Below are 26269 nucleotides of genomic sequence, written 5' to 3'. Positions count from 1 at the left end.
TCAAGAACAAATTATTTGTTCTATTTTAGATAATGGTACAAGTTTCTACGTGCATGTGCTGTTGGTTAAGTAAAACATTAAATATTTCAGTTTAGGTTTTTGGAAGAGGCTTGTGATTGCTGCATATTTCTTAATTTATTCCTTTGTTTAGAATGTGGGAAACATTTGTACTATTACATTCAGTAAATCTTAAACATGTTGGTATTGTAGTTCCCATCAGGGACTGCTTAGCATCTATCCCATTAGAGCACCTTTGTGTTTTTTTTAAATAAAGTTTTTTTGATAGCTTATAGTTCTTGCTCTGCTACTTTGAAACTTTTCTGCATTGATACCCTTTTAGGAAATATTGTGTGTGGTGTGTGCCCTCCAATACTTGAGTCTTGATTTAGAAATAAGCAGGTACTGATAGGTTGTAACTATTTTTACTTTGTTTGCAAATATGCAAGCTAGTAATGTGTTTAAACATGCCTTCCATCTCTTAATAAGAGTGCCAAACTTTATACTTTTTCTGTGAACCCCATGGGCTAAAGGCACAGCACAATGCTAATTGTCTCATTTCCTTTATTTGAATCAAAGCATAATCCTTTTGAAGTCACTTGAAGTGCTTTTGTTTAAGAAGAATGTTCAATAATACCAGAACATTTTAAGAGCCTGAAATGGAATTATTTATAGAACAATTGCCTTTCAAATGCTTGCTACAGAATAAGGGTGTGACATGATTTTTGTAAAGAAAGGTGGCACCCAATAATATCATACACACAAAAAACAGGATAAAATCCAAGAGTGCAAATAGTATACACTTATTTGTTGTAAAACATCCTACGTGCATCATAAATGTTGCTCAGTTTTGGGTGTCTGACCACCATTTGTCCCATCCTTATAGACTAGGGCAATTTTCCCGATATGTGTGTTTTTAAGGTTCCATAGGCATTTTTGGTGAAGAGTTGGAAAATAGGTCTTTTATCATAATTTTATTTGCTGATTCAAAATACGTTTACCAAGCTAAAATACTGAAATGCCAATCACCACAGCAGAGGGAAAAACAGGTGATATTTAGCCAAGGAGCTATCCAAAGGGCACTCCACCTTCCCCAACTTCAGATCTTGGGAAACAGGTAATTGTCACCAGCATGAGAGTCATGGGGTAAAAGGCTTAAATATTCTTTCACTGTGGTCACAATCCTGATTCCCCATGCCCATGCAATTCGGAATGAAGAAAAAGAAACCAGTGGAGAGGCAATGCCAGTTAGAGAGGGAAGGTTAAAGTAAGCAAGTTTTGTTCTTTCTTTTTAACCTTTGAGCTAAGACTTTTATACAGAGTAGGAGTCCTTAGCCTGCCTAGGTCTCTGAGACTAAGGCTGTGAAGGGATTAGAGAAGAACTCTTCCTTTTTCTTCCTCTTTAAAATTGATTTTCATTCACCTATGTACATGTCTCTGATGATAGATCAAGCAGTTTAAGCCAAATAAGCTTTTCAAATTCAGTAAGTACTTAAAAAGTTGTCCCATGCATTAAAAAGTTGTCTCATAGCAGTCTATGGTAGCTATTTCTGACACTTAATGGCAACAGTTTCAGACCTACTAGTTTGCTCTGCTCTATTGTACAAACAGGTTTTTTTTAATGAAGTGCCTTATATTTAAATTTTCTCATATGAACCATGCAAAGCTGCACAGCCAGCAATCTTGATTGACGGTTCTGGTGGATGAACATGAACACAGTTTGCACCCTCCTGGTCTTCTTTAGGGCTTAGAGAGACATAATTTGGGCTTTGCATTTGTATACATTCAGAAGAATTATGCTATACTTTCACACATACAGGTGAAACTCGGAAAATTAGAATATTGTGCAAAAGTCCATTAATTTCAGTAAAGCAAATTAAAAGGTGAAACTGATATATGAGACAGACGCATTACATGCAAAGCGAGATAAGTCAAGCCTTAATTTGTTATAATTGTGATGATCATGGCGTACAGCTCATGAAAACCCCAAATCCACAATCCCAGAAAATTAGAATATTACATGGAAGCAAGAAGACAAGGATTGTAGAATAGAACAATATCGGACCTCTGAAAAGTATAAGCATGCATATGTATTCAGTACTTGGTTTGGGCCCCTTTTGCAGCAATTACTGCCTCAAAGCGGCGTGGCATGGATGCTATCAGCCTGTGGCACTGATGAGGTGTTATGGAAGACCAGGATGCTTAATTAGCGGCCTTCAGCTCTTCTGCATTGTTTGGTCTCATGTCTCTCATCCTTCTCTTGGCAATGCCCCATAGATTCTCTATGGGGTCAGGTCAGGCGAGTTTGCTGGCCAGTCAAGCACAGTACACTGTATACTTTTCAGAGGTCCGATATTGTTCTATTCTACAATCCTTGTCTTCTTGGTTCCATGTAATATTCTAATTTTCTGGGATTGTGGATTTGGGGTTTTCATGAGCTGTGCGCCATGATCATCACAATTATAACAAATTAAGGCTTGACTTATCTCGCTTTGCATGTAATGCATTTGTCTCATATATCAGTTTCACCTTTTAATTTGCATTACTGAAATTAATGGACTTTTGCACGATATTCTAATTTTCTGAGTTTCACCTGTATAATCATATAAACTATGCTAGAAGGAGAATTGTGTTGCTTGCACAAATGAACCAGCTATCCCAGAAAGTTCTTCAGTTCTGACAGGGAAACTGGGTTGTAAAAGGCTCTACTTGTCAGGATGATCCTGTCCACATCCAGGAGTGGCTGAATAATAGAAATCACATAAACACATTCAGTACTCAGCAAGTTGGCTCGGTTGAACAATTTATGTGCCCAGATTGCAACCCAAGGGCAATATTTGCACCTGAACTTGATGTTCAAGTGACTTGCAACAAATTGATTCATGCAAGAAAAATGATGAGATCATTGTGCTGAATGTAAAGTGCTTCAGACTTTGGAAGGAGTCGATGTGTTTTCTCCTGACTTGTCCATTTAAGCTCTTCATGCCATTGGTACAATGGATGTGGCTACACAGGCTGTTCAAGAGTCTCTGCTCAATGCTGAACACTGGGTCAGGAGCAGCAGTTTGCTTTTACTTGAGATAGACTCATGGATTCAGCAGAGAGAACTGTGCACATTCAATCCCATTTTTCATTAAAGAAAGTAAAAGCGTCAATATTTGCAGCTCTTTATATTATGCAGAAGCATGGTAAAAAGCAAAGAAAAAACAAGAGTGCCACTTTAAGAACTGATTAGAACATCTTGCATCTCTTAATCGTGGCTTATGAAGGAAGAAGAGTGTTGAACTTCCAAAATACTGCAACATGACCTTATGTCAGTGCTAGTTGCACTCAACGTAATAGAGACCTCAGAGCTGGAAAGAACTCAATTATTGCAGATGTCTTGATAAATGACATCCTGTGTCCTTCTCAGGTGATACTTGAAGGTACTTCTGTCACGCAGTGGCTTGGAATCACATTATCCAGCTGCCTCCCATCCTCTGATCCTATTCATAGGCTGTGGAAGTGGCCTCAGAAATGCTGGTGAGGGGGTTAATTGTCACCGTATTCCTCTACCAGCTGTCAAGGAGAGGGGTAAGACTGCTCCTCACTGGGAGACTCTTGGTCCAACTCACTCCCATCTCTCCAGACCTCCTCATCCCTGGCCATCCAAGCCTTAAATAAAGCCCTGCAGTTAGGGCAATCCCAACCACCCTCTCCTGACTTCACCCTCTCCAATGTAGTTGCCTGCACCCTCCCTCCTTCAGCTGTTTCCTGTTTTGCCAGCTGTTGAGGCCCTGCCTTCTCATCTTTGCCACCAGGAGGCAACCTGTTGGGCCATGCTGGCCCATCACAGTCTGTGAGTTCCTGTGTGTCCTGGCTTTCCCTGGCAACTGTGTAGGGTGCCAGCTGACTTTGCCTGTACCCAAGGGTTGTATTGCCTCCGTCTTCTTGGCCCCCCGACTGGGTGACTGACTACTCGAGCCCACCCATGGCCAGCGGGAAAGCCCATCAACTTCATATCTTGTGACTGATGGCCAAGCATGTATCGTGGCACTAAGGAAACCCTATGGCTGTATACCTTTTGGTGACCCCACTGAACAATTCTTTAAAATTCTGTGCTTCAGAGTGGACATGATTTTGACAGGATTGATATTACATTTGACAGATACAGGTCAGAATCCATCAAAATAAGTTAATTCAGTTTGGAAATCTGGTGAAGAGAATTGTTACATTTTCAAACTACCGGCCAGACTTCTTGGCTCTCCCAAACAATAAGGCTGGCCTTGCTTGCTTCCTTTCAGAACAAGTCATACTCCAGGCATCTAAGAACATGACCATAATTGTTTCCAGTGCCTTCAAAGAAAAAACAGCTAAATCTTTGGATGTAACTGTATTTGTAGCCAAACCTAAGGAAGCATACAAGAATTGTACTGCATTGTATTCATTCTAGTGAACACTTATATCAGCATGTGATACCGATGTTCTTACATTTTAATGTCTCATTTCAGCAGAATGACTTCTGAAAAGTTGTGCATGAAGTTTGGTACATCAGCAAAATCAATGTATATTCCTTGCCCACCATCTGTGAAAGGTTGTCCAATTCACTGGAATACATTTCCACTCCATACAATTACAGGCTGCAATACAGTCTCGCAGATTGCTATGCATAGCAAAAATGTAGCTTGGAATGCATTTTGCTCAGATCCACATCTTTAAAATCTAGGAAAAGTTTAACTTTAGTTTTCAAGCCCTTTCTGTTGTGTTAAGGTCTTTGCTCAGTGGTGTGTTAAGGGCTTTCCATGTTCCAAAATCATGGGAAATTGTGACTGTTAAGGGCCACGAGATATATCTTACCCTAACCCAACCCTAACCGGCCTTATCCATCCCCAGCACAGTATCTCCAGTGATTGTTGCTGGTGTCTATCTTATGTTTCTTTTTAGGTTGTGAGGGGACAGGGATCCATCTTATTTATGTATTATTGCTCTGTGTAAACCACCCTGAGACATTTTTGGAAGGACAGTATAGAAATCGAATGAATGAATAAATATTATTATTATTAGTTCTTGTTTACACAGTCAGACAGGTGTTATTGACTGGTTTGTTTTATCCAGACATCGAGTCCTTCCCAAGGACCTGGGATGCCAGAATTTTATTGTCAGTTGTTATAGATATCGTCGCAGAATATAGGCTGTTCCCAGTAAAGCTGCTTTTTGTAATTGGCTGATGGTGATTTCTGTGGCCCCTATGGTGTTGAGGTGCTCTTCAAGGTCTTTTGGAACTGCACCCAGGGCGCCAATTACCACTGGGATTATTTGGGTCTTTTTCTGCCACAGCCTTTCAATTTCAATTTGTAGATCTTTGTATTTGGTTATTTTTTCTATTTCTTTTTCTTCTATTCTGCTATCCCCTGGTATTGCTATGTCGATGATTTTAACTTGTTTTTCTTTCTTCTCGACTACAGTTCTATCTGGTGTATTGTGTGGCAGATGTTTGTCTGTTTGTAGTCGGAAGTCCCATAATATTTTTACATCTTCATTTTCTACCACTTCTTCAATTTGATGGTCCCACCAATTTTTGGCTACAGGTAGCTTGTATTTTTTGCAGATGTTCCAGTGTATCATCCCTGCTACCTTGTCATGCCTTTGTTTGTAGTCAGTCTGTGCGATCTTTTTATAACAGCTGATTAGGTGGTCCACGGTTTCATCTGCTTCTTTACAAAGGCGGCACTTGCTGTTTGTGGTTGATTTTTCGACTTTTGCTCTTATTGCATTTGTTCTTAGTGCCTATTCTTGTGCAGCCAGTATTTCTTTCTTCAAGTTGCCATTCTTAAGCCATTGCCAGGTCTTGGTGATGTCTGATTTTCCACTTATATTGTGCAAATATTGACCATGCAGTGGCTTATTTCTCAATTTTTCTGCTCGGTTCTTGACTTATTTTTTTTTTAATTATTATTATTATTATTATTATTATTATTATTATTATTATTTACATTTATATCCCGCTCTTCCTCCAAGGAGCCCAGAGCGGTGTACTACATACTTGAGTTTCTCTTTCACAACAACCCTGTGAAGTAGGTTAGGCTGAGAGAGAAGTGACTAGCCCAGAGTCACCCAGCTAGTTTTATGGCTGAATGGGGATTTGAACTTGGTTCTTCCCAGTCCTAGTCCAGCACTCTAACCACTATTTATGCTGTGGCTTGTTCCAGCTTCACCACTACCTTGGAGCTGGATGGCAGAGTTGTGGACCTGTCTCTTAACTAGAATAGATGCATTGAATCTATAAAACTGAAGCTACCATTTCAGGTTATGTACCAATTGGCAACTTATACTACCTACACAGAAAGATAGTTGGAAGGTAGTTTGAAGGTTACCTAGTTTAACCCCCTGCTCAGTGCAGGAAAGGCACAGATAAAGCATGCCTCCTTATTCCCACATGTGTTTTTGGTTACTTTTAAGAACATAAGAATAGCCCTGCTGGATCAGGCCCAAGGCCCATCCAGTCCAGCATCCAGTTTCACACAGTGGCCCACCAGATGCCACTGGAAGCCTACAGGCAGGAGTTGAGGGCATGCCCTCTCTCCTGCTGTTGCTCCCCTGCAACTGGTACTCAGAGGCATCCTGCCTTTTGTAATCTTGAAACAAAAATCCTATGCAGTAGATTATATTTCTTCATAGTGCAGAATGAGCAAGATTGCTGAGAGAAAGAGAGTGCCTTACTTTTAACTATTTCTTGAGTTTGCGGCAGAGGAAGGACAATCTTTGGATCTGCTGACTTGGTGGTTACTGAACGGCAGCACTGCAAACCTAATGAAATGTAAGCCATATGGGGATAGGGCAGAGTCACTTTCCGTAAAATTGCAGTTATTTTGTATCATTGGTCTTTCATTTTAAGTAATTTGATACAGCAATGTATATAAAGGAGTCTGAACAGTCATACATATTTATATAAGTAGTAAGTATTTATCTTCCTAAGCCACCTAATGGTGCAGCGGGGAAGTAACTTGCCTAGGGAGCAATAGGTTGCTGATTCAAATCTCCGCTGGTATGTTTCCCAGACTATGGGAAACATCTATATTGGGCAACAGCAATATAGGAAGATGCTGAAAGGCATCATTTCATACTGTGTGGGAGATGGCAATGGTAAAATAAAGGTAAAGTGTGCCATCAAGTTGGTTTCGACTCCTGGTGACCACAGAGCTCTGTGGTTGTCTTTGGTAGAATACAGGAGGGGTTTACAATTGCCATCTCAATAGTAAAACCCTTCTGTATTCTACCAAAGAAAACCACATGGCTCTTTGGTCGCCAGGAGTTGACACCGACTCGACAGCACAACTTTACCTTTATATTCCTAAATCAGGACTGCTCAGTTTCGACCCTCTTGCAGACATTGCCCTACAGTTCCTATAATCCCTGGCTATTGGCTACTGTAGCTGGGAATTATGGGAATTGTAGTTCAAAAACAACTAGGGGGCCTAAGCTGAACAGGCCTGTAAACTCTCATGTAATCCTGATCTCCATCACAATGTCACTCTCAGTGGGAGAAGGAAAAAATGAACTTGAGGAAGAAACTACCGAGTTCGGAGAGGAACAAATTCCATGACAAGGTATGAAAAATGAAACACCCATAAACCAAAAGGGGATTTCTGTTCTTGCATAGTGTGTCTGGGCAAGATCCAGATTAAATTTCTCACGAGAAAGTCCCACTGAAATTAATAGGGCTTAAATTAATCATTATTATCTTGTTGCATTGATTTAAATTGAACTTAATAATAAGGAACCTAATTTGGATCTTGCCCTTTTTTTGAACTTTCTGGGGCTGAGAACTTTGCAAGGAAGGCACACTGTATTATCTGAAAACCTACTCCTCAAAGTGCTTGACTCATTTAGGAGCAAATGGCCCCAACAGCTGCAATTTCCTGGCATTTTGGAGCTTGAGTGAACAAGGAAAACCTGATAGTGAGATAGCCTCTGTATCCAGTTCGTGAATTTGGTGCCACCCCTGGTCTGGTTACTTTCTTGCTTGCATGTAACATCTACTCTGCATTGCATTCTCCCTTTTCACATCCCAGTACATCTCTTTAGATTTTCAGACTTTGGGACAAGCAAGTGTTCTTCTCTTTTCAGTTACAATTAGGAAGTGAATGTGCTTGACTTTCGAAGTTGGGGTAGGTCCACGGCCTAAGAGGATGGTCTCCAGCATTTATCAGTTATTTTCTGAGTACTGTACTGCTTCATTTCGTCGTTCCCTCGCAGGATATCTGGTTGCTATTCCCTTCCCCCTGACTGTTTTTCTTCTTATGCAATGTTGCAGTGGCTTGGAGTTTATATAACACTTCTCCACCTGCAGGTTCTGCTTCTTTTTTTCTCCGGTTAGCAATCTCAACCTGCATCTTCTGCATTCCTTATTGTACGCTTCTTTCTTCCCTAGATGGACCTATCAGAACCGATGCAGTTTCCATTTGGATCATCTTATATGAGGTCCTTCTGAGCATGTCGAAGGACTAGCACCTGGGCTTTTGGCCTAGGTCTTATTTTTGCTGGGTCTTTTGGGAGATGATTCTGTGGGGTGATATTATTCCTGCCTTGGAGGACCTGCTATCATGGAGATCATCACCTGACATTCTCTTGGTGCACCTGGGTGAGAATGGTCTGTCTCAGTCTAGATTTTGTGTCCAAGGTCTCCAGGGATTTGAATCAATATTGACTTTATGCTTCAAGATGCAAGTAGGCCACCTCCAGCCTCAGAGGCAAGATGGCTCTAAATATCAGTTGCAGGGGAGTAACAGTAGGAGAGAATGTGCATGCCCTCAACTCTTGCCTGTGGGCCACTGTGTGAAACAGGATGTTGGACTAGATAGGCCTTGGGCCTGATACAGCAGGGCTTTTCTTATGTTCTTAACTCCTGCCCAGGCTGTGTTGGCCTGGTGTGAGGGATATGAGGGCACTTTTTAGGGCACATAAAAAGGTCACTGTTGAGCTAGGGCAGTTATTGTCCATGTGGGATGGCATTTTTCTTGAACACTATGCCTTTAGTAGTTGTGTTTTAGGAGCATTTTGAGCAGGATGAGATTAATTTGTCCTCCCTGGGTGGTCATGCGCATGTTAGCACTTTGAAGTTGTTGGGCATTGGGAAAGTGGTGGGTGGTTGTGTGGTGGGGCAGATGCTCTGTCTGCAGGATGCCTGCCTGTGGCAGGGGAAGCTAGAGAGCAGAACAGGGAGTGAAATTTGTGTTTCGGTTTTGAAATTAGTTGCCTGTTTGCAGTTTTAATTTAAGACAATTGTTGCCTGGGCAAGTTACTGTTTAGTTCCCTTAAGTATGAGTGGAGTGGAGGGTTCTGGGGTCCCATGATTAATACCTCCCATTTCATATGGTCTCCTCCCCCAGCAGCACAGCCATTTGGGCTTGGGCCACATGGGGGGCAGGGAATGGGTATGAATAACTTCTCTCCAGCTTCAGTGGGTGCCTCAGACTCTCCCGCCCCCATTTTGCTTTTTAATTTGATTTAATGTTAAAATAGTTGGGGTCCAGTTTTACTGGCATCCCATTTTAACTCCAGTTTGTATCTGGTTCTTTATACTCTCCATGCAAAGTCTTAATAGTGTATAGTTTGAAATAGATCAATTGATCCGCTTCTTATGAATTGTCAAATAAAAAACAAAAATGTAAAAGGTCATGAATGGCTGAGCAGAAAATTATCAAAATAATTATTGTGGTCATCCATGGTAGTAGCATTAAGTGTGTGCAGTTTGAATGAGATTGGTCCACTTGTTTTTAAATGTTGCAAGGAGCTCACTTCTCTTAATAGTCCTCCTGGTTAACTCTGCATTTGTTCCAGGTTATATTTAATAATCTCCAAATTGCCAATGAATTCACAGGCTTGCTGACTTGAAAAATTCCCTACCCTGCTCCTAATTTTCCTGATTAAAATTTCTCCCCTGAAACTATTATTTTCCCTATGGGCTAAAATGTACAGATATGTATATGACAGGCAGCCAGAGAGGCCCAAACTTAGCACAGTCAAGGAGGAAGAAGTTATGATTAAGTTAGTGTAACTCCATAACATTAACTTCAGTTGACATATAAGATGGGGGAAGATATTTGGAACTTCAAAGTATCTTAAATATATTTTAACTTGAAAAGAAGAGTAATCTAGCACACCACCTTAACCTTCTCCATAGACATGATCAGATTTCTTTCTTTCTTTCTTTCTTTCTTTCTTTCTTTCTTTCTTTCTTTCTTTCTTTCTTTCTTTCTTAGAACGCTCAAAACTTACGTCTCTGATGACAGTCCTTGAATTTTGGGAGTCTTTACTGGAACAGTGGGATATGCCTATGCAGTGCTCTGTTGTTGAGAACTGAGAACTTAACTCCCCACCCCACCCTCAATGATAATTACACTCTCTCTTAAATCTTAACAACATGCAGCAGGGGCATTTTGAAGTTTAATAGTGCCTCAGGCAGCTCCAAGAGTTGGACCCACCATTTTCCAATTTAAAGAGGCAGCTTCTGTAGCTAAAGCTGTTGCTACATGTTCCCTACTGAGCATGTGCCACAATTGACCTCATCATCATCATAGGCAAGAATGGGCCATTGAATCACATTTTAAATAAAAACTACAAACCTTTACCCTACGTCTAGGGCGAATCGCATACTTGATATTTCTCTTAATCTAACACACAAAACAGTTTCCCTATGGTCACAGTACAAATTAAGAAATTGCCTGATATGTCCAACCGCAGCAAAGGGTGGGGGGGAGACAATCAAACTGCTGGTGTCACTCGTCAAACTGTACTCGTATAAAGAAGCCATTTCTTACCCTCTTCTATCTCAAAATCAGCATGGATCATCCTCAAATCTACTCTTATACTGCCAGTTTTCAAAAGGAATCAGTTGAGCCATTTTCTAGTTATAAGCTATGGCACCTAATTAACTCCTGATTGCTGCTTATAAAGGCAGGATGCAATTTTTCTGTCCTGTTCTTAACATATGGCCACTATATCAACCCTCTAGTAAATGTTGTAAAATAAATCCATTATAAGAACATTATAATACTTCAAGTCTCCTTTCCCCGTTCCTTTCCTTTCCTTTCCTTAATACAGGAGTTTAGCATTGTAAACAACATTTTTAAATCCAGTGCATTTAAATTGAGAAAAATTTACTGCAGAACTACTTGCAGTGGTGTTCCCCAACCCCTTCCTTCCCTGCTTATATAATTCAGCATTCAGTCTGTTAGTGGCAATTAAGTCATGTACCTTTTTATACCGTTGGAAATGTTTCATTTTTATAATATGTATTACCTTGGCAACCGGGTTGGACTGGGGGCACTGATTGGGCAGTGGAATGTTTGTGTGGAGGGTGCTGGGTTTTGAGCAGAATGGGTGCTTAAGGGTGGGATTATTCACTGCTGCCGAGTGCGGTGGGGCACAAGGGTGCCCTGCGAGGGGTGCACTGAGAATATGCCCTGTTGCCCTGTGGGCCAGTCCGAGCCTGCTTGGCAATTCCCTCTTTGAACACCCAAAAGTTATGGATAGCATCCAGTTTAATACAGAGAGAGAGAGAGAGTGAGTATTGGGGGACCATCAGAAACAGATTGCACTTAAGAATATTTCTGTGATAGAATCAACCTACAAATCACAAAGGGCAGTAGATAATTTCCATAAATGCTTTAGGAATACCCAATGTAACAAACATTCGTTAAGGGCTGTCTTGCTGCTGCACAAGATTTATACTGTGTAATTAAAAACAGATGCATAATATGTTGAACTGTCAAGAATAAATGACAGTCAGATTGTTGTGTAGCAGTGAAAGTGTTGTCTTGCAAGGGTTGCATTCAGGAATCTTTCTCAACTTCATGGTTTAAGTGGTGACTTTGTGAAAGGCATAAACAGTACACTTCTTTCTCTATTAATGTTTAACCCATTGTTAAATGTCCAGTTAAATAGTAACCTTCCTGAGCTTCATGGTGACCCGTTTTCTGGGCTTAGAGTGCAACGCACTGTAAAGTTAATGTTAAAATTGTTTAGTTATGTATTCCTTACCAATCTTCAGTAGCACAGCTATGTTTCAGTCACTGGCTGAACAAAGTGAGGCCTTCAATTTAACTTGTTCATTTAGCATTCTGTTTGTAATCCAATAACGCTAAGCCTTGAAATCTTAGAATGACATTTGGAACACACATTTGGGGCACAGTTCTGTGTTGCAAGGCTGAATATCAGCTTGACCCACACTAGTGAGGAAAATAAAATGCAAATCAGATCACCTTTGAACAGACATTGGGATGAAAGCAGTGTGCACATTTAGGACAACCTGGCTTTTCAGATACAAACCCCAGATTGACCATGTACCTGTCTTTCAAATGGGCAAGGAAAATTGTATAATGTATTGGCGTATGTACCTTGGCATTTGAGATACTGGGATGAAACCTGGAGTGCATGATCAGGATGGCATTCTGGTTTTCAAGAATGGATGGATCTCAGTGGACCTGATGATGTAGAAGATTGGGAGCTGCTGTTACTTCTTGCTTTCCTCTATTAAAGAAACCAGACATAGTCTGATGGGTCGATTCCATGAAGAACATGGAGGCTGCATATGACCATAACTCTTAAGATCCTGCATTGGAGTCTACCACAGAGACACCTTGCCTAATGAGGAAAGCTGAAGTGAACTGGCAGAGAGACTTTCTGTTGTAAATACATGGGAACCTAGCAATAAATATTTATTTTTCAGCAGATGTTTATCTGCGTGTCCAGTGGAGCCATGTTGGCTGTTCCAGATCACACCAGGGCTCCATGAACGTGCTATCCTTGTTTCGGGCAATGAGCATTCTTTGTGTGCTTTTTTCTGATCTGGCACAATGACAAGGGTGGGATTTCTTTTTGTTTTGTTTCCCCTCCTCTCTCTTAACAAAAGCATGTCAAGCATGTGCTAAATGAATTTTAAAAATCCATTCTCTCCCAGTCTGAAAACAGGAAAGTGGGACAGCGTTAATCCTATTGTTTGGGTTTATAAGTTTCTATTTCATTTCTGCAACCATTTGCCTTGGACATTTTATGAGTTGCTTCTTAATTGTTCTATAGCAAACTAAATTCTGCTGCTTTATGATCTTGTCTGTTTCCTCATATTTTGGGGGAGCACACTTTTTGGCACTCTGCATCTAAGCTATGGGTGCAGAGGCTTTGACTTCAAACTATAAGGCTGGATGCACAGAACTGAGAGGGGAAGAAAAACAGTCATTCATCTTCTGTAAACTCTCTTAGGAGTTTGTGCAGCCTCTTGCACAAACAGATGAGAGTAGTACACAAACAAAGCATCATCTTTCAATTTAGTTTCTTTGTTCTCATGCAACACTCCAGTGCCAGGGGTAGGCAACCTTGGCTCTCAAGCTGTTGCTGAACTACAAAGTTGCCTACCCCTGCTCTAGTGTGGGGTTGAAACAGCCCTCCCATGAACAAAAGGACACCTTTTTGTATGCTTCCCATATATAGTTCTTTCAACTTTCCTCCATGTTTACTTTGGCAGACCCCTGACCATCTTTGTTGTCATCCTCTGAACCTCCAATTTGTTCTACATTTCAAACACAGTCCAAAAATGGCCAAAAAAGAATCACTGGCCCAGAATCCATTGCCAGCCACAATGCCTGTGCTGCAGCAACATCATTGACGCAAATTGCTCTCTCCCACAATTATGACTCATTAGTTCCTAGCATTGCAATAGCTGCCATAGCAGCACCCTTAACAACAAGCATAGCCAAATGCTCTCAACTAGAGCAACTTCAGCCACTTTTTGACTGAGTACACCTTGCAGTGCAGAATGCAGATTGCAGAGCATATCAGAGCAGTGAATGAAGCACAAGTTAGTCTCGAGGCCAGAAACGGAACTCATCAAAGGCAGTCACCAATAAATATTACACACACACACACACACACACACACACACACACACACACACACACACCCCTGCCACTGTCCATTTCTTGCCACAACACTATCTCTCAAACCAAATCACAACTCAAGGCAGGGAGGCACCCAAGTTCTGCCTTTGTCAATCTGAGATCCAGCAAAACCAGATAGTTATAGCAGCAATAGCATAGCATATTATACTCAGTGCTAAGAAAAGAAAACCACAAAATCAAACCTACCTACCTCCTCTCCTGATGTATCCTCTTCAAGAGAAACATAAGGGCTATTTCTGCCTCCCAGTCCTTCTGAATACATTTTGAAATACCCTCTTTCTGTGTTTCCCTTCTCCCAGCCATTGGGGGCACAGTCGCCCATGACAACACTTTGTATGATGATAAGCCAACCAAGAAGCAAGGAGACCACAAATCAATTGGAAGCTAGTGCCAGAAAACCAATCTACAAGGAAAAAACAGGCCTCCAAAATGACACTTGAAACGTCCAAATGTTTCAGTCGAAACGGGATTGTTCTGCTCCGAGCTCGAAGCAGGCCTTTTTAATAGAGGGCGTTTTGTTTTGAGTCCATTTCAAGTTGAAAAGGTTCACGGTTGAAACATGCACATCCCTAGTAGTGCCCAGAGCTGGGCACAGGACTCCAGATGAGGTCTGGCTAGTGTCAAATAAAGTGAAACTGTTGAGGAAAAAAGCACACAGGCTATACATGGAACAGCAGCAAAAAATATGAATGGCTTCCCAGTTTACATCAGAATCTATTAATGTTACATTGCATTTTTGGTGAGCTGCATTAAATCTCCATGAGACAAGCAGGGTTAGTTTCAATCTTAGAAATGAAACCATAACCCTGGCTTTAGGGGGTATGAGTGATTATCATGTTCATAAAATCTTATTATAAAGTAATGCATCTGCAGAGCTGAGGATGGGATGTGGTGTTTATATGGGATCACTAGCATGAACATATGATGTTGTGGATACATAGGTAATTCATCTTCTTCATGTCTGGATCAGGAGTGACCACATCTTCTCCCTTTCTGTGTTACAACACCTCTCCAGAGTGGAACTGAGTGAGAAAGGAAGCTGGGAGAAGTAGGAGAGCAAAAACTACATATCAGTGTAGTTTTATCTCACCCCTTTAGGCAATATATGGTGGCACTGCCAAGATCCATCCCTGAAGGAAGTCCTATATATTGTTTCTATTTGATGTCTAGCTGAGGTAGACACAAGCTGGCTTTCATTGTACAACTCTTTGTTCTACTTTTGTACTATTTTATACTACTGGCTTCTATTGTAAAGGAACACTTTCCCTTGTTCCATCAGTGGAGTACTCCTTGTACTTGTATTACCCCAAAGTCACTGTAAGACCATACCATTGGGAGGGAGACTATTTCTGCCTTTTTGTCAAATTAAAGGTCAATTGTTGTTTGACAGCAGAAATACTGTATTGATGGTTTTTGTCTCTTTACTTGCAGCTTTTGCGAGAACTGAAGCACCCTAATGTGATTGCATTACAGAAAGTGTTCCTTTCTCATAGTGACCGAAAGGTGTGGCTGCTGTTTGATTATGCTGAACATGATTTGTGGGTAAGTTCAAAATTTCCTATATGATGCTCTGTGTGTGAAATGTTTATGATGTAAAGTCATAGGACAAAACATCCCCAAATCTTGCAGCAGATTATTATGAACAATTGTCCAGTCTTTATGTGCTGACTTAATTTGTGTTGCTGCATGAAGCATGTAGAAGAATGAAGAACCAAGTTGGGTTTTATGGAAAGAGAAAGAAGCCTCACCTTCAGATAAACCCTATTCAGAAAGAACCTGTTTGTTTGTTTTTAGCAAAAACTGCCAATAGATGTTCAGATTTCCTTTCATTAAGACTAGGATTTTTTTTTAATGGAAGTATAAAATTACCAGGAGTTTGTTCAGGCTGTTGGAATTCACATTGACCTAATCTCTGCTCTGTAGTGTTTGCAAAAATTTCATATTCCTGATATTTATTCATGTAATGAACTAAAGTTCTCAATTTTGCTTGAAGAGAAAAAAATTATAATTTTTAAGTTTAAGAGAAAAATTCTTTTAAAACCCTGTATTTTGTTGTACTTCCTTCCTAAAAGAATAATTCCATAAAAATATAAATGGTTAGATTGAAGGAGATGAAGCAATAAATTAGGATTCAAATTAACACATTTTGGAAACGAAAATATATTCTTTTCCCTCTAAATCCAGTGATTAATTCAATTAATCTATTAATTAATTAAATTCACCTAAAATAATGTTACTTCATCATTGAGATGATAGATTTTCACAAAGCTATATCAAGAGACAAAACTGCTGGAAGACAAAACAAAACTGTGAACCACAACCCAAACAGTTATCTGAGCCCACTAAAGGATCTAGTGTGTCTAGTGCAAATTTTGACCTTTTTTCTTTGAACAGGAGATCTCCACTGCATATCTGAACCAAATGAGATGTGATTGGGTACTTGTGTTTTTTCTCCCAGCAGGACAAACAGCAACTAGCTCTATGTAATATAATGGCACATGACTGAAAAAATGGCAGTGGGGGGAGGTGAAGCCTGCATCTTCTCTCCCCACCCCTAAGTTCAACCCCAGTCCAGTTTGTTCTTCAGCTCCAGCAGCTCCAGCAGCTGATTTTAAGATGACAAAGAACACTGGGAGATATGATCTGTGTCTTGTCTGATTTAGCCCTTAAAAATTGTTTTTAAAGTTCTGTATTTCAAAAGGAGTGGTCCATAGATTCAAGTGAAAGGGAGGCTTGAAGATCAATACAAAGAGCTTGTTTGGATACTGCTTACAAGTGGGGATTTTATGTGTCCAATTTATTTCATACTTTTGAATCCTTATGTGTAACAAATCATATGCTTGCCCTTAACATCTTTTTGTGATAGATTTCCTGTGGAAACATTCTTGATCTTGGATCCTTGCTGGATAAACCCAAGCTATACTGAATTAGGATATACTAACATTTAAGTTGGGTTTGCCTGTGACCAATAGTGGTATTGCTTACAATTTTGAGGGAACTGTATGATGAAAACCCATTACACAAGACATGAGTAGCAGTTTACTGCCAAGAAAAATACATGTGCTCAGTGTTCAAAGTAAAACAAAACAGCTTGGATTAGAATGATATAAAGTCAAGAGATTTCATGCTACTGCATGCACCATATAATTTAATTGAGTAGACTTGTTCTTACAGATTTGCTAACTTGCACCCACTCACTTTTGAAGTTTTCCTCATCAAAGTTAATTACACAAAGAATGAGTGTATGCTCAAGTGTCATAGTTTCATTATAAATAATGGCTCAAGTGCCAAAATTTCATTATAAATAACTTCATATATGCATATAACTTCAGTTCTGTGTCTGTTGAATTTAAACCATGTAACACTGTTTTGCTGCTAAAATGCATGTTTATAAAAATTCAGTTTGTAAGTAGCATGTTTATGAATCCAATTTGCAGACTGTTGCCATTTGGATACTGCTTGCACTATGTGAACGATGCCACATGACCAATATCTTTTTAGGGCCACTGTTTAGTTCTTGTTAGCTGCCTGCTATGTAGTCAAAATGCAAATTGTACATATTTCACTGATTGCTATTCAGGTTCCTTTGTCTCGTTCCATGCACGCTACCATTACATGATCACCATTTCCTAAGCTGTGTCTTCACTAGCTGCTTTCAGAAATAATGCTTCTAGTATTGAAACAGGTTTGCACTTTGAACTGCACTTTCTAGTTTTAAAGAGGTACAAGTGTTTTTTGAAATAACACACAAAGAGACACTTTGCATTGCCCACAGTAATAAAGGTGGTTCTTCATTATGGTCTGATCCCATGCCACTTCAAGAATATGAATTTGAATGAGCCCATGTGAGCAGGATTTCCCCCACTCCAATTTTTTTATCGCCTCTTAGCTACAGTAGGTGACCATACTACCTGCTCCATCTGCATATCTGGAGCAACAACTGACTGCCCTTCAGAAACTTAATTCCAGGCAAACCAATAAATACAATTCAATCCAGAATCTGACATACTATCTTTTCCTGGTAATTGTCTGTATTCTCCACTTTCACTAGCAGAGCCTTTCTTTTTTTCTATTGTGAATTTGAACAATTGCAGCTAAATATCTGGATCTTGCAATCTGGCAACTCCATGATCCTAGAAATCATCTACTTTGCTATCACTTCTCATAGTTCTCTCTTTGTTTTCAGCACACTGTAAAGTTTTGGAAGGCATACAAGGTCTTGGGTATAATTGATTGCACAAGTTCAGCATTTATGGGGGGGGGGGAAACAAAACTCTGGGTGTGCAATTCTGGGAAGTGTACGTTCATATGAATGGGGGAAGCAGATGATTTGGGGCCTAAAAGGAGGGACTAAAGTTGAATTAAATGTGAAAGTAGGTGGTGCAGTCCTACAAGGCATTGCACCACCTTTGTTTTTTTGAGCTCATAGAAATAATAATTTTCTTGATGTATAACTTTGAATAACATTTACTTCATTTGGGGTGTGTCTCTGAAACTATGATGGCCAAAATATTATCCCTAATGTTCTGAATAACCCCCCTTTGTCACTTATCCTAAACATCACTCCATATTTCCCCTTTGTCTTTTTGCTCACTCCCAACTTTGTCTCTTTCCATGCTGCCTCCTACACTTGGAACAGCCTCCCAATCAACGTATGTAAAGCTCCTTCACTCTCCTTCTTTAGAAACCACCTTTTAAAATACACATTTGGAGACACATTTCTTTTATTAGTACCACTTACATTCCTGGTGTTCTAATAGTTTGCATGCTCCATACTAGAAATTTGTGCCATTTAAATATATATATATATATATATAGGCAGAGAAGCTTGTAGTTTGGCCCAGTCATCATACAAGTTAGCATTTTATATGTGAAGACCAAATTGGTTGGGACCATGATGACTTGGCTTATGCAGTATGATTCTAATGCACAACGTAGACGAACTTGGAATCACAAGTTTTACTAGGGAAAACATAATGTTTGTAGACTACAGTAAATGTAGATGTAGACCAAGGATGTAAAGCATCCTTAATGCTTTTGAAATAATTGTTATAATAAAGAAGATAACTTTGAGTTCCAGTTTCCTAAGTTAAGTGGTCTTAAATTTTTGGCAAGGCTTTGAATCCAAACTTAGAGACAGTCTCTGCTTAATTGAGTATGTGGTGGTGTGGATGATATCCTTGGAAAGATCTTTTCCTCTTCTGATGTGTTGTGTTTGCACTTAATAAAGTATAGTAAACTACTCACAAAGAACAATAGGAAGCAGTGGTAAGTTTGGTTTGGTTAATTTCCGATACAATTGAAGAGATGCATGGTGGATCAAATGGAAAGACCTATGTGGATCTTCTCTGTCCCAGACAGCTGCAACCAGTAGAACAAAGGTTGGTCTCTTGAGGCTCCTGGTGCTGAAAATTAACTTTCAATATAAATGAATGGGGGCAGGGAGGCAGAAAAAGTAGTTAGATATTGGGCCTTACTAAATCAGAGCTCAGGGTCAAAAAGGTCTGGCAGGCTTAGACAACTAGTTACTGTATCAGCAAAGTTTGAACATTTGTAGCAGTGGTAGTGATGAAATCCAGAGTATGATCACTTTGTTGAGCGTGTGAACACTTAAATTACATTATCTCGAAAAGGAATAAGGTGTTTGAATCTGGATCCAGTCTGTGTGATAATCATCCTTGCCACACAGGTTTCAAATGCTACTGCATAGGTTCTTGAGCTTCTGTATAGCTTTGTGTTCAAGGTAGCTTTCTTGAGACTATGTCACCCAGATTTTAGCTGTGCACACACTTAAACCTTTTTAATTCCAGTTGACACATGCAGCTGAAATTTAGGAGCAGATCTGGTTTATCTAATCTTGTTAGAAAGATTAACTTGCATATTGTCAAGATGAGCCTAGTTATTTCTGTTGGCTTTGGAGGACCCAGATCTGTCTCCAAAAGATGCCTTCATTGTTATATATCATTCCCAGGAAACGGATATGAGTAAACTAAAACTCTAAATTTTAGTAAAATTATGGTTTGGTTTGGATAGTCTGATTTCCAGGTGCACATCCCGCCTTCCAGAAAATTATAAAATATTTGTGTCACAGAGGTGAGTTGCTTATAAACACACTAAAGAGTGTGTGTGTGTGTGTGTGTGTGTGTGTGTGTGTGTGTACTTTAAAAGTGATGCAGAATAAATGTGTTGTGGGAGGGGTTCCAAAAAAGAATATTGCTTGCCGTTGACAAGGGAGAACTTGGAATAGATGAGAAGAATAGAACATTATGAAGGTACAGCATTATAACTAAATTTGAAGAGCCCATGTTCGTTTGAATGTGGGCATTGCACCCCCAAACCCCAATGAAGACAGGACACTCTTAGTTGGAGTAAATAAGGGCCATTTTATTATTGTACAGCGATAGCATACTTGCAACGAGTTCCCTTACTAATCAGAGTGCGGGTATTACTCCCGTGTGGTGGCCCCTCCTAGTGAGGGGCATCCCACACCAGGGCGAAGGGCCAGGTCCTGATTCAGTTAGGCTCCATGTCCTGACCTCTCACCGCGAGGCTTCCCCCAATGAGAAGCCAAAGCTCTGAGCCAGTGAGTCGTGCCACCCCCCAAGTGGGGGCCATTCCCAGGCTGCCAAAACCCTGAAGGGCTGTTCCTTGACCCCCCCACCCATACTGGCCCACCCATACTGGCCCTCCGGACAAACACTGATCCTGAATCTACCTACCCAACACCCGCACTCTCCTGCTAAGTGACCAGTTGTTTTATGATGCCTGCCTACAACCCAGGTCCTAAGCCTCAGTGAGAAGTAGGCGGAAAAAGGTCACACCCAGAGCCAATCTGGCAGGACGCAAAAAATTCCTACTTGGCCCCCGCAGGCGACTGGCTATCCCTCACTGAGTACCAGGAGGGTGGATGGGTTAGGGGGCGGGGAGAAGCCTGCCTGGCAGCCACCATCTTCCTCAGTCCCTCCCGGCAGCCGAGAGACTGAGGAAGATGTTGGCTGCTGGGCAGGCTTCTCCCTGCCCCCTCTCCTGATTGGCCAGCCCTGGCCATGTGGAGGGGGGCCAAGATGGTGGCTGCCATGTCTGTCAAAGAGGCTGGAGGCACAACCCCGCTCCTTGGCTCACTGCACAGGTGTGGGGAGCGGCATTCCTTGATCCTGCAGGCTTTCTGCCTAAGGTTAATTGATTTTATACAGTGCTGGATGGTAGCACTATTTGAGCTTTTGTCGTTTTGCACATCAGTCTGTAAAGGAGTGTTAGAATATAAGTTTGCAGACTATGTAAACATTGGGTTGTGCTGATAACAGTTTTTGCTCTAGTTATTCATATCGCATTATCAATGTGTGTGGCTATTTACAGAGTAACAAACACACAAAGGTCCCTTGTTTGAAGAGTTTGCAGCCTAAACTTAAATGCAGAGGGAGGAAACAGAGGAAGGCAAGGGCAACAATAATGTGAAGAATGAGCAGGCAATTTTGTTAAGCTTAATTAAAGTTAGTTTTAGAAGGCATTACACACGTGGACAAATGTGTTGGTATCCCTCAACGAAAAAAGAAGAACCCTTAATTGTCTCTGAAATAACTTGAAACTGACAAAAGTAATTGGCACACATCATTCTTTATTCCGCATTTAACAAAAATCAGACTTTGCTTTAGAGTTTGGATGCAACAGAATATTTCAAATAACACAAATGAAAATGGCATGGACAAAAATAATGCGACCCTTAACCTAATATTTTGTTGCACAACCTTTAGAGGCAATCACTGCAGACAAGCGATTCCTGTAGCTCTCAATAAGACTTCTGCACCTGCCAACAGGTAGTTTGGCCCACTCTTCCTGAGCAAACTGCTCCAGCTGTGTCAGGTTTGAAGGGTGCCTTCTCCAGACTGCATGTTTCAATTCTTTCCATAGATGTTTGATAGGATTCAAATCAGGGCTCACTTCAGAATAGACCAATGTTTTGTTCTTAGCCATTCCTGGGTGCTTTTAGCTGTGTGTTTTGGGTCATTATCCTGTTGGGAGGATCCATGACCTGCGACTGAGACAGAGCTTTCTGACACTGGGCAGTACGTTTCGCTACAGCATGTCTTGATAGTCTGGAGATTTCATCGCTCCTTGCACAGACTCACGGCACTCCTTACCAGAGGCAGCAAAGCAGCTCCAAAACATAACCGAGCCTCCTCCATGTTTCACAGTAGGTATGGTGTTCTTTTCCTTGAAAGCTTCATTTTTTCTTCTGTGGACATAGAGCTGATGTGACTTGCCAAAAAGCTCCAGTTTTGTCTCATCTGACCAAAGGACATTCTTCCAGAAGCATTGTGACTTGTCAATATACATTTGAGCAAATTCCAGTCTGGCTTTTTAATGTTTTTCTTTCAACTGTGGAGTCCTCCTGGGTCTTCTTCCACTGAGCCCACTGTCACTCAAAAAACGACGCGTGGTGTGATCAGACACTGATGGGCCTTGACCTTGGAGTTCAGCTTGTATCTCTTTGGAAGTTGTCCTTGGCCTTTTGTCTACCATTCTCACTACCCTTCTGCCCATTCTGGGGCCTGTTTTCCTCTTGCGGCCGCATCCAGGGAGGTTGGCTAGAGTCCCATGGACCTGGAACTTCTTAATAACATTTGCAGCTGTTGTCACAGGAACATCAAACTGCTTGGAGATGGTCTTACAGCCTTTGCCTTTAACATGCTTGTCTATAATTGTCTTTCTGATCTCCTCAGACAACTCTCTCCTTTGCTTTCTCTGGTCCATGTTCATTGTGGGACACATGATGATACCAAACAGCAGAGTGACTACTTTTCTCCATTTAAATAGGCTGAATGACTGATTGCATGATTTTAGACGTGTGCTACTAGTTAAAGAAAACAGCTAATTTGAAAAATCACTCTAATCCAATTATTTATGATCTTTTCTAGGGGTACCAACCAATGTGACCAGGCCACATTAGAATATCTTTGTAGAATAAGCAGTACTTTATCTCTTTTCACACTTGCTTTGCTTTACTTGATGACTTATCAAAGGCATGCAGGCATACATGGGACAATTGCTTTTCATTTAATCGCTTTTCAGGGGGCATGAAACACTTTTTCAATGAGCTGTAAGGGTACCAGCAAATTGTCCACTTGTGTACTTCTGTGGGGTTAAGTTGAAGACTTTGCTCAGAAGGTAGGCTTTCTTTCTTTCTTTCTTTCTTTCTTTCTTTCTTTCTTTCTTTCTTTCTTTCTTTCTTTCTTTTTCTTTCCATTTATATCATGCTCTTCCTCCAAGGAGCCCAGAGCTGTGTATTACACACTTAAGTTTCTCCTCAGAGCAAGCCTGTGAAGTAGGTTGGGCTGAGAGAGAAGTGACTGGATCAGAGTCACCCATCAAGTATCATGGCTGAATGGGAATTTGAACTTGGGTGTCCCCAGTCCTAGTCCAGCACTCTAACCACTACACCACACTGACTCTTGGTTTTGAGGAGAATTGAAGGGAAAAAATTGAGGCAGCATTGTGTAGAGCTGCCTCCCAGAATATTTATACAGAAGGGCAACAAGAAAGTGAGAGAGAGGATGGAAAACTTTGATTCAAACCATACAAATTATGAGATGTTGCTTCATGACACACTTCATTAGTCAATATATTGCTTGTAATATCAGCCCTACTAATGTTTGTTTTCAGAAGCTGTGTAGAGTTTTTATTTAGGAAATAATGTTTTAATATTACACTTTTTTCCAACAAGGCAAAGTTTATTCTCATGGAATTGATAAGCATTGCAACTTATGTTTTGCCTTGACTGTGTTTCTGCCTTTGTAATGACTTGCAGGCAGTGTTCCCTCCAACAGGGAATCCCAGATGTTGTTGATTCAACTCCCATAATTCCCAGCCAAAGGCCATCCCAGCTGAGGATACTAGGAGTTGTAGTCAACAACATCTGGGATTCCCTATTAGAGGGAATGCTGCTTTCATACCAACAGAAACTGAGAAACCCAAATTAGCAATACATCTCTCAGTACTTTTGGGGGGCCTAGTGAACATGTCATGTGACTCCTCATAGGTTCCCCAGAATTTAGTTCAGATTTTTAAGCCAATAGGGTCAGTTTTTAGTATAATATGCTGAAAACCGATTATGCAGACCATTGGCTTAATATGTAATCTTACTACTGGGAGGTATCCATCACATGGGGATTATAATTAACTGTGATGCTTTAATCAGTTTAAGGTAATAGTGCAGAATCACAGTATACTGAGGATGCCTTCCAAAGATTCCACTGTCATATAAACTCTTTGCTAGGCAGTGCTTGTATGGGCACTTTGTTTTAGTCTTTTCCACTATTTAAATTCTAAATGAGGCATGTCTAGAACATTTCTTGTGCCCTGGAAAATCTTACTTCTAATTCTGGGAGTGGAGGTCTGCTACTGGTTGTTCAGGTCCAGTGCAGATGCAATTCTAGTTCCCCACAAACGCGGTCTGCATATCCAGAAACTGCTTCAGGAGTACACCCTTTCCTTTCCTTTCCTTTCCTCATCCTTTCTCCAAAACAAAATGGCATATATATTCCAAGTTCCTTGCAAACTGAAGGTTTGTAAATACAGTCTTAGAAGTGTGAACTTGGCCCCCATTTTGTCCCCGCTGCTCTTGTTGACCTTAACATGTTTTAGCATTATATCTGTACCACTGCTAACCATGGGTCCTTATCTTAACAAAGGCCTGGAATGGATCTGCAAACCATGGCGAAGAACGATCCTGATTAACATGGAGGCAGATGTAAACTATGGTTAAAAGCTGACAAAGGAAGGGAGAGGGGAATTCATGTCTGAAAGGGGATGAGGAAGTGGGACCAAGTGTGCATTTTTTCGGTTGGCTTTTTATTTGCAAACTTCTGTTTTCAGGAAGCATGTGTTACATAGGTACTAGATGTCACTCATGAGAGGGAGAGGCATTCTGCATATGGCTAGATAGACACTCTTCTGATATTCTAAAAAAGGGGCGCTGTACAGCAACAGTGCATTAGCAAGCCCCACCCTGGTGCTAGTGCACTGAGAACCCTCATGGTACCCAACTGTCCGTGCTTACGGCATTTGCCTGAAAAGACAAACGTTGTATGCGTGATGGTGCCTGTTTATGAGATTGGAAGGCTGAGGTGCCCCAGGTACAGTGTCCCTTTTTAAAAGAATGCCTGAAGGGGGGCATCTGTTGTTCATTATTCTTTTTGTTCTGGGGCTGAAGCTTTGCACTCGAAATGGGGCCTGGGCTTCCTGGTAAGCTATGGGTCACCCTCAATCCCTTTCTTCTCATGTTACTTGCAAAGTCATGAGCTTTTCAGATCCCAAAGAGCTCTGTGCTGTAGTATTCCTCACCCAGAGTGTTAATTTCTCCTTTGGCTACCAAAAAGATACTACTTCCCAGAAGCCAAGCTCTCACTTCCATGTTTTTAGTTCTTCTGGCACCGGAATAATATTTAGAAATATATGTGCAAGTTTCTCTCAAATGCTAGGAGCAAATTCGAATTGATTGGAAAATGAATTTTTCATCCATTACAGGTCTCAGTCTCCCCCAATGGAGACTCATTGTCTATTAGTCTCACCTCTATCTCCGGTCACTGGTAAACATTCAGAAGTTTCCAGATCTGCACCTCCTTAACCTCAATATGTAATCTAAACAAAATAAAATATGCAAATCTGATATATTTGCATAATCTGTTTTATTTTCAGTCTAAATCTATCCATGATTGTTCAGTAAGAACTGGATACTTGTTATTGTCAAGTTGCTTCAAAACTATGGGACAATTGCTTGGGAACCAGAAAAGTGTCCGTGAGGAGTAAATCTGTAAATAAAATCCATGTAAATCCAAGTTGCTTCTAACTAAAAGTTCATGTTGCATTGTTTCATTTCTTGAAAAGTTAGGTATAAAAGCATGTAAAAAGGAACATATTTCCTACCATCTTAGATTTAAAAACTAATGCATTCATTTTTTGCAATGTCATTATTTGAGACTTTTATTTTCTTCAAATAACTTCATGTTTATGCTCTCTCTATTTCCAGCATATTATCAAGTTCCACCGTGCCTCAAAAGCAAACAAAAAACCCATGCAGTTGCCAAGATCTATGGTCAAATCACTACTTTATCAGATTCTTGATGGAATCCATTATCTCCACGCAAACTGGGTGCTTCACAGAGACCTAGTAAGTGTTATGACTTTTAACTGATTAAGAATAGTTTGGATTACATCTCTGTGCTAGGAAAATGGACTAAAAATACAAAATATTAATCTATTGATTGCTGCACTTCATCCTGTTGTTGTTGGATAGGTGTGAAAGCAAAAATAAGCTTTGTGTCTTCATTGTCTCGTCTCCC

At 40.6% G+C, this 26269-nt stretch overlaps 1 protein-coding gene across 5 annotated transcripts in view; it reads left to right on the top strand.

Moving 5' to 3' along the window:
• The window catches only part of CDK19 (cyclin dependent kinase 19), a 185653-nt gene that overhangs the window by 68901 nt on the left and 90483 nt on the right, over positions 1–26269 (top strand). For 4 of the 5 annotated variants that reach the window (XR_008317905.1, XM_053303258.1, XM_053303347.1 and 1 more), the window contains 2 exons: positions 15363–15473; positions 25957–26097. Coding sequence is in view for 4 of the 5 variants with exons in the window: in XM_053303258.1 (XP_053159233.1) it covers positions 15363–15473; positions 25957–26097 (252 nt within the window). In the remaining variant the exon portion in view is untranslated. Of the gene's footprint in view, positions 1–8069; positions 8145–15362; positions 15474–25956; positions 26098–26269 lie in introns of those variants that run through there. The other variant, XM_053303505.1, reaches the window with a different exon arrangement.

Source organism: Hemicordylus capensis, chromosome 1, assembly GCF_027244095.1.
Source record: "Hemicordylus capensis ecotype Gifberg chromosome 1, rHemCap1.1.pri, whole genome shotgun sequence".
Taxonomy (NCBI): domain Eukaryota; kingdom Metazoa; phylum Chordata; class Lepidosauria; order Squamata; family Cordylidae; genus Hemicordylus; species Hemicordylus capensis.
Note: the sequence above shows the minus strand (reverse complement) of the source record. Positions and strands in the feature narration are given on the sequence as shown.